Source organism: Dipodomys ordii, unplaced genomic scaffold (genome assembly GCF_000151885.1).
Source record: "Dipodomys ordii isolate 6190 unplaced genomic scaffold, Dord_2.0 Scaffold100, whole genome shotgun sequence".
Classification (NCBI taxonomy): Eukaryota; Metazoa; Chordata; class Mammalia; order Rodentia; family Heteromyidae; genus Dipodomys; species Dipodomys ordii.
In genome coordinates this window covers 5,318,701-5,328,060 of record NW_012267316.1, presented here as the reverse complement: position 1 = coordinate 5,328,060, position 9,360 = coordinate 5,318,701, and the positions used below count along the sequence as shown (strand labels likewise).

The window sequence follows — 9,360 nt, the reverse complement described above, 5'->3', positions numbered from 1 at the left end:
CGGGCTCCCGGGGAGGCGGGGGCCCCCTGCCGGCCGGAGGACCGCAGTGCGCGCCGCCCGGCTGGTGAGCAGCCCCTTCTCAGGCCCACCCCTTGGGGTTTTTGGGGGTTTTGTTTGTTTGTTTGTTTTAACTTGGTATTTTTTTGTTGTTTGTTTGTTTTAACTTGGTATTAGCGTGCATTAAGTGGTTCAAAGGTGCGATGGGGGTTTCATTGTGACGTCTCCACACACGTATACAATGTATCCCAATCAGCTCACCTCCTCTATCACTCTTCTTTCCCCTAATCTCAACAAGCTTCATTGTTTTATATTTCATCTGAACGAACTCCTCCTCCTGCCCTTTATCTGCATCCTCTGGCTAGCCAGTCCACATGCCTCTCTTTCTGCCCCCCTCCTTTGTTTTGGGGGTTTGTTTTTTCTCTTCCATCCTCTTCTTCATAGTCCCCAAACACACCATTCACTTCGATTAGCCATGGCTTCCCCAAACCAAGTACATTCTGGGGATGGCCTCTCCAAATCAGTGGCTCCAAACTAGAGATGTTGCGGTGGCACTGGGAAGTCCCTGGAGCCAGGCGCTGCCCACTCGAGGTTATGGTGCAGACCTGCTGTCCTGCGTAACCACCACTTACTGTGGAGACGGAAAAAGGGGGAACCCCTGCTTCCTCTTTCCCTGTCAAGGAAACACTGTCCAAGGAAACACACAAAATCAGTTCCCTTCAGTCCATTGCTGTCTGAGAGAGAGACAGACAGACAGACAGAGACAGACAGACAGGCAGAGAGAGACAGAGAGAGAGACAGAGACACAGAAAGCTAGAGAGCAAGCTAGCGCACATTCTTAGCATTCACGTTAAATTCTTAAAATTATCATGCAAATGGAAGCACTTTGGCGGGAAACCAGCGGCTTAAAACTCAAACTGGGATTGATTGAACCTAGTAAAGCCTAGCCGTTCAAGACCTGGGAGCGATGTTGTGGGATTTCTGTTTAAGGGAAGCTCTCTGTGCAATGTATTGACAGATTTGTTTAGCAAGTTCCTCTGTGTGAACTTGAGCACCTGGGAACACAGGGTTCTGAATGTGATAGGAGCTGGCACCTTGCAGAGGCCAGGCAGGCTGCCACCACATTTCAGCTGTATTTAGAACTAGGTTTAGTAATGCAGACTCTGGTGTGTTTCTCACTACAAACCTGATTTGGAAAGATCTAGCAAAACAAAGTCAATCAGAGATGTTTACATCTAAAAGTCTTTGTTGTCCAATCACAATGTGTGTGTGTGTGTGTGTGTGTGTGTGTGTGTGTGTGTGTGTGTGCTGGTACTGGGGCTTTTGAGGTCAGGGCCTGGGAGCCATCCCTGAAATTTTTTTTCTGGGTTGTTTGGGTTTTTTTTTCTGCCTCAAGGCTGGCACTCTACCACTTAGCCACAGATCCACTTTTTAACTTTTTGATGGTTAATTAGAAGGAAGAGTCTCACAATTTTCTGCTGTGGCTCGTTTGGAACCATGATCCTCAGATCTCATCTTTCTGAGTAGTTAGGATTACAGGTGTGAGTCAGTTCCTCCTCCTCTTCCATCTCTTCCTCCTTCTCCTCCTCTTCTTAACAGAGTATATTTTCCTTCTTCGAAGTGCTAGGAATGGAAATGCCCAGCTGCAGTTTCCAGGCATGTTTACTGTCTTTAACCAGTTATCAAGGCCACGGTGCAATCAAGCTCCTGCACCTAAAACACACAGTAAGTACTGTAGGAATGAGGGAGTGAATGTGTGATCTGGTCAGAGGTGTCCATGTTAATAAAGTTAGTTGGTTTTCTGAGTTCCATTTTAAATAAAGTTTATGAAGTACAGGACAGACATCCTGCTTTTAAATCAATTCCAGGCCAACAATCCCAGCTTCAAGGAGGCAGAAGGATCAAAGTCCAAGGTTAGCCTTAACACCACCTACAACAGAAGTTTCAACTTTTTCCAAAGGCTAGGTCCAGAAGAATAGGGACAGCAAGAAACAAGACATTGATCAGAGAGGGAAGACAGGGAACTACTGAGGAGTGGTGCACAGCTGTGGCTCCTGCTATGTGGGAGACATTGGTAGGAGAATTGAGGTACTGAGCAAAAGCTCAAGATCCATCCTTTAGTTATTACTAAAGCAAAAAAGAGCTGGGGTATGATACCAGTGGTAGAGTTTCTGCCTAGCAAGATTAAGGACTTGAGTTCAAACTGCCAAAAGCAACAAGAAAAATAGGTTATACAAAAATCAGTAGCTTTTCTGTATGCCAATAAGAAGAAGATAGAGACAGAAATCAGGAAAGCAACTCCATTAGTAAGAGCCTCCAAAAATACTTAGGAATTAACTTAACCAAAGATATGAAGGACTTTTATGATGAAAAATTTAGAAATCTGAGAAAAGAAATTAAAGCAGATTTACGGAAATGCAAAAACCTTTCATGATCCTGAATTGGCAGGATTAACATCATGAAAATGGCAATACTACCCAAAGCTATCTACAAATTCAATGCAATACCCATCAAAAATCCCAACAACACTCTTCAATGATGTAGAGAAAACATTCCAAAAATTCATATGGAATAATAAAAGACTCCAAATAGTAGAAACAGTCCTTAGCAAGAAGAAGAATGTCGGAGAAATAATGCCAAACTTCAAATTCTAGGAATAAAAAAATCTTGGTAGTGGCACAAGAATAGGCCTGAAACCCACTGGAATAGAATAGGAGATACAGAAATGATCCTACAGCTCTATAGCCACCTAATATTTGAAAAGGGGGCCAAAAAACACAGGATGAAAGAAAGACAGCCTCTTCAACAAATGGTGCTGGCAGAATTGGCTATACACATGAAGAAAACTGAAACTAGATCCTACTATATCACCCTGAGCCAGAATCAATTCCAAATAAATCAAAGACTTTGATGTCAGAAAAATGATAGATCTGAACACAAGATTTGAATTTACTGTAAGTGGATTTACAAAAGAATAGCTGGCCACAGGAAAAGTGACTCTTCTACTGCTCAGAGTCTCCTTATATGCAGCCAGAGGCAAGGCTATCATCTTCATCTTCATAGAGGAGGAAAGGCTCTGTGATAAAAGAATTAGGATGGTCCAAAGGAAACGATGCCAGCAACATTAAGTGAACATTGGGAGCTATTTCCAGACACTGAAAGCATGAAAAATAAATTGCTGGAAACTGATCCAAACCTAGAAAGTAGTATAACAATTCACCAATCCTCTAAAAAAATTAAAAATAGCACTACTAGCCTGGTGCCAGTGCCTCATGCCACTAATCCCAACCACTCAGGAAAGCCTGTGTGACTTTTATCTCCAATTAACCACGAAAAGGCCTGAAGTAGAGGCATGGCTCAAGTGGTAGAATGCCAGTCTTTAGCAAAATAGCTAAGGGACAGCATCCAGGTCTTGAGTTCAAGCCTTAGCTCTAGCACCCAAACCAAAACCAAGCTAACCTGACTATTTGATCCAGCAATCCCACCTGTGCCAGTCTGCTTTCTATCACTATACCAAGATAGCTGAAACAACCAACTTACAAAGAAGCAAGTTTAATTCTGGCTCACAGCTGATCAACAATGGACTGAATGCTCTGGGCATGTAGTGGGCATCACACCGTGGCACAGAATGCACAGCAGTGACAAGTACTCACATTTCACCCAAAGTGAAAGAGAGGAAGAAGAAAGGGCTCAGGTCCAAGGTCCTCTGTGAAGTCATGCCTCCAGTGACCTACCTTCCTCCTACTTTTTATTTTCTGGGCTAATGACTTCCTGGACAGAAAGGAAAACACCCATTTCCAAACCTTTAAAAGTGAAGAGTTTTTAGTAAAGAGAGTTTTGGTACATACTATTTTCTTAAAAAGAATTTTAGTTAATTCTCTTAAGTTTAATATTTAGAGGCTAATATTAGGTAGAACAAGTCCAAAGAAGTCAGGACAGAGAAACAGCTCCAATACTTGGCCACATTTGACGTAGAGAACCAATTGCTTCTATGTTTTCAGTCTTAGTAGCATATCTGATTTACTTGGAAGGCTTAGAAAATTTACTGGTGCAGGACTTGCCTTTTTTCCCCCTCTTTCTCCTTGTTCATGCCTATCTCTATTGTCCAATTTCAGTGGCCAGTCTTCTGGAAGAGGAGAGAGAAAGCTTCCACCGTCACTAACAGACAGATTTGGGGGGCGGGGGAGTTCTGAAGCTAAATGCTTTCTGCATCTTGTGACAGTCAACCCCTGGCTAGCTCACCAATTGCTGTCACTGGAGGATGGATGAGGGGGGTTCTCTCAGTTTCTCAATTTCTACATAAAACCACAGGTCCTTGAGATCCACATGTGAAAAACATTTCAGTGAGTCCCATGAAAAGCGAGGAGTCTCATAATGGAAAGTTTTAGCCAAGATTTAGTTTAGTATAACAAGATAAAGTAGAAGAGATGGGATCCTCAGATCTCAGTATCCTGAGTAGCTAGGATTACAGGCATTTAAAAATTATAATTCACAAAATGTATTACTTTATTAGTACCAAATTCCTTGTTGCAGTCATAATTCAGGAGTGTTTTATGTCACTACAGTTGAGAACTCTGTTATATTTTGGCTATGAAGGCAAAGAACAGGTAAAAGGAGCTGGAGAGATTAACTATTTCTAGTGATTTCCCAGTATCAGCCAGGTTCTGTAGCTCACTCCTGTCATCTCAGCTACCAAGAAGACACAAATAAGAGGATCATGGTTTGAGGCTAGCCCCTGGTGAAAAACATGGGCTTATCTGAAAATAACCTAAAATAACAAGAGCTGAGGTCATGATTCAAGTGATAGTTACCTGCCAAACAAGCACACGGCTATGAGTTCAAATTTCAGTATTGCAAATATGTGTATATGTGTGTGAGAGAGAGAGTAAGAGAGAGAGAGAATGGGATATATATTTCCAAACATTGAAAACCAAAGTAAGTTTCTATTGGATATTGGATTGCTTTAAGAATAATTCATTTAAGCAGGTGCTGGTGGTTCATACCTATAATCCTAACTATTCAGGAGGCTGAGATCTGAGGCTCATGACTCAAAGCCAGCCCAGGCAAGAAAATCTGTGAGATTCTTATCTCCTATTAAATACCAAAAAAGTGAGAACTGGAGTTGTGAATTCCTTGAGCAGAAAAACTCAGGGATAGCACCTAGGCCCTGAGTTCAAGCTCCAGGACCAGTATACACACACACACACACACACACACACACACGAATACTTTACCTGTAAACTCAGAGAGGATGCCAATTTTGTGGGAGTTTGAAGATTCTAATTTTGGGCCTTCAGATAAGAAATGTCAAAAATGCCAACATGGAAGCGTGGCTCACGTGGTAGAGCACCAGCCACGAGCAAAAAAGGTAAGCAAAATTGCAAGTCCTTGAGTTCAAGCTTTAGTACCAGCATACACAAAAAAGACAGGTCAAATACAAAAAGAAAACTGTCAATAAATGGGCAGGCTCTGAGATTTGACCCCTACTCACAAGCTAACAAGTTCACATTCGAAGGTCCCTGGATGCTGGTAGGAGGCACAAGGTGCTGGAGTCAGAGACACAGAGAAGAAACAGGTCTCAATCAATTTTCTTCTCATATGTTCCTGGGGGGACTGCACAGAAGAGATGGAGGAATTGTCTAACTTCTGCTGTTTTGCTACTCTAAAAAAAAATCAAGTCTATTTAAGAAAAATCATATGGAGGTGGTGAGTTGGTGGAGATTAGAAGAGGAGGAGAAAGGACACATCTTGTTACTGAGCTTGTATTTACTTTTCTCTCAGCCCAGTAGACACCATGAGCTCCAGGCTGGCCTGCTCCTTCTCTCCTCAGTCCCTTTGTACAACTATTTAAAGATATAATAATAATAATAACAATAATAAATGTAAAAAAGTAATAAATACAAGGTACATAAAAAATTCACCCCTTCTATTATTCTTCCTTCTCCTACCTTAAATTTTTTTGACAGATTTCAGCATTCTATTTGCATACATGACTCTGGAAAGGCTTTCCTGTCTTTTTTTTTTTTTTCTTTCTGGTGTTCGTGGCTCCCTGGAGCTCAAGATTCAGTCTCAGTCTGTTCCTTGTATCTCTGTCCCTGTAAAAACTGGGGGTAATTGGATCATGACAAAGATAATGTCTCCTTTCAGATCCAGCTCTGGAACCCAGCTGGGCAGTTACCATTTTGAATCCCAGAAGCCTGCCTGTCAGAACCTCCTTCTGTATGTGAGCCCTGGCCAGGAAGCTTTTGTGGATGCAGAGGAAGGAGCTTTCTGTGGCACAGTGGAGCTAAGAGGACAAAGCTGATGCATGAGGCTCAGGAGTTGTCCTGTCCTCCTCACCTAAAACAAAATACCTGAGACTGGGTACTTTACAAGAAAAAGAGGTTTTATTGTTCATAGTTCTATAGGTCCTAGGTCTGCCACTGGCATCAGCTCTCTTCTGATGAGTGCCTTCTGGCAGAGGGCACCATAATGACAGGAGTGTGTGAGATGGAGACTCACAAGACAGGGAGCCAGTGCTAGGGAAGGACCAGCAACAACCTTTCACTCAGCCTGGCTTTTTAAGTCCCATGGTTGGAGAAAACAGAGAAGCCACATTTTAAGAGGTTGAATTGGGAGTCTTTATTAAAAGGCTGGCAACTACCTGGTGGACTCCTGTCTAAAAGACTAGCTATTGGGAAAATGGAGAAGAACAGGAAAAGATTAGGCTGGACTCAATCATCAACAGGCCACGACTAGTTTATTGAGGAACAGTGAGGGGCACAGACCTTCCCGCGGGTTTGGAGGTTTGCCCCAGAGCTGGGACAGGAGCTGGGTTTTTAGATGAGGTCTGAGCAAGGAGGGACAGGTTAATGAAAAAGCCTCCAGGTCAAGGGGGTTTGGGGCTTTTCAGTTGGGCCCACAATGGGATGTTTATGGGTGGGCTTAGGTAGATTGTCCTGCCTGCACTTCAAACAAGTTCACATATACCTTGGATTTTGCCTGGCAACTCTATGGGCCTGGGATAATAGGGTGGGGGTCAATCCTTCACTAGCAGCCCTGCAAATACACTTAACTCTTGTCAGAAAACTAAGCCATGAGAGCCAGAGAGGAAAGAAAAAAGCAGACAAACAATACCAACAGACCAGATTAGCTCCAATGGAGAGCTGAAGTGGGACACCATGGTGACTGGTGAAGAGCCAGGAGCCAGGAGACTGGACACAAACAGGAAAACACATGGCATGGCGTAATGGTACCTGATCAGGTCAGGGGGCAGGGTCACAAGGAGCTACCCAAGACTGGCAGGCCCAGTAACCTATTATCCAAGTCCCCGCCCCTGCCTCTAAGAATTCTGGCACACCCATCACCTGGGAGGTGGGACTTCTCTGCCTTCCTCCATGAAGACAAGATGGCACCAGTTAAACCCAGTTAATACCCTTTTATCCCCACCTGGCCAAGATGGTACTGGTTAGATTCAGCATCGCTTTCACCATCACCTCCTAATGTCTCCACACGGGGCAGGGGTGGCAGGGGGTGGGGTGGGGTGGCACTACCCATCCATAAACACAAAACTTATTTTTGTTTACTTTGTTGATTTCTTGCGTTAGCTTTGTAAGTTTTCTGCACACAATTCTTCTTTATATTATCTTAGATGTATCCTTAAGTATTTCATTTTGGCGTGATGGGGAAGGTAATGTTAGTGGTATTGTGTTTTTGGTTCATATTCTACTTGCTGTGAAGTAAGGGAAAGACAACGTCTAAGTAAGTCACCTCATTTTCACAGCCATCCTGGCACCTAACCAGGTGATGGGGGCTTCCAAGGCCTAGAGATGAGACAAGCCATCCTTTGAACAGCAGATAGACCATATTGTGGGCTTCTTGTTGTGTAGCCCCAGGGAAATCCCATCTAACTGGTGATGGGTTTGTCGGAATCCCTGAGAGGCAGGGACAGGGACTTGGATGATAGATTACTGGACCTGTCAGTCCTGCACCTTGAACTTGGGAGACTCTAAATTTTCCTATGACCCTGCCCTTGAAGCCAACCAGATTTTAGGATCTGATGAGCATAGACACCATTATGCTAGGCCTCAGGTGTTGGGTCCTATCTCCTGGCTCTGCTCTGGTCATTATGGCATCCCGTTTCAGTTCTCCATTAGGGTTGATCTGGGTTATTGGTGTTTTTCTGCTCTTTCTTTTCTCTCCTGCTCTCATGGCTCAGTTTACTAACAGTGTTATGGGGCTGCAAGTCTTTGTGTCAATAGTCTGCTTGCAAATGCGGGACTTTTAATAAGGACTCCCAATTCAACCTCTAAAAATGTGGCTTCTCTATATCTCTGGATTCACAACAGCTCATTGCTGGTTTATAGAAATGTGATAGGTTTTGTATATTTACCTTATGTTCCGCAACCATACTCTCGATTGCTCATTAGTTCTGGGATTTTTCTCTGGTCAGTCCTTTCAGATATTCTACACAGATTATCATGTCATCTGCAAAGAAAGATCATTTTTATTTCTTCCTTCCTCATTACTTCTGTCTCCCTCTTTAAGCTAGGACTGCCACTACAATGTTAAAAGGCAGTGATTACAAATCCTTTCTTGAGTTTGGTCTTCATGGGAAAACTTTTTGAGTTTCTTATTGTAGGTATGTGTTAGCTATAGTTTTTTTTTTTCCATCTAGAGAAGTGTTTTGTGTTTGTTAGTTTGTTTTTTGTTTTTGTTTTGCTGGTCCTGGGGCTTGAAATTAGGGCCTAAGCACTAACCTCTGAACCTCTTTGTGCTCAAGGCTAGTATTCTAACACTTGAGCCACAGTGCCAGTTATGGCTTTTTCTAAGTAGCTTATTGAGATAGTCAAAGATTTTTCTGCCCAGGCTGGCTTCGAACCTTATCTTCAGATCTCAGCCTCCTAAGTAGCTAGGATTACAGGTGTGGCCACCAGTACCCAGCTTAGAGAAGTGTTTTTTGTTGATTGACCTGGTGTTAGGTGTTGAACTCAGGGCTTTGTACGTGCTATACAAGTACTGTAACATGGAATTATATACTCAGCTTTGCTTTTCTGTGACAAGATCATGTTCTGTTGCCTACACTGACCTCAGACTCATGATCCTCTGCTTCACTCTCCAGGGTTGGAGGTACAGGTGTGTGCCACCGTACCTGGCTCTGCATGGGGTTTTCATAACATTCTAGTTACATGGATTCATAGTACTTTCTCACTGAATTTCTGACAATAGTCATTTGTATGCTCTCTTTTCTTCTTAGCCTAATTATCAACATTTTGGATATTTTTGCAAAACTAGTTTTGTTTCATTGATTTTTTTCCACTTGATTTCCAGCCCCAATTTAGTTGATTTCTGTTATATTTCTTATTTTTCCCCCTGCTTACTTGA

At 42.9% G+C, this 9,360-nt stretch overlaps 1 protein-coding gene across 1 annotated transcript in view; it reads right to left on the bottom strand.

Moving 5' to 3' along the window:
• Positions 1-8,386, bottom strand: part of Rab12 (RAB12, member RAS oncogene family) — a 33,263-nt gene extending 24,877 nt beyond the window's left edge. The window contains exons 1-2 of the mRNA XM_013027138.1: positions 8,369-8,386; positions 5,489-5,543 (exon numbers count right to left, since the gene is read on the bottom strand). Coding sequence (XP_012882592.1) covers positions 5,489-5,543; positions 8,369-8,386 — 73 coding nt within the window. The remainder of the gene's footprint in view (positions 1-5,488; positions 5,544-8,368) is intronic.
• Between the last annotated feature and the right edge of the window lie 974 nt (positions 8,387-9,360).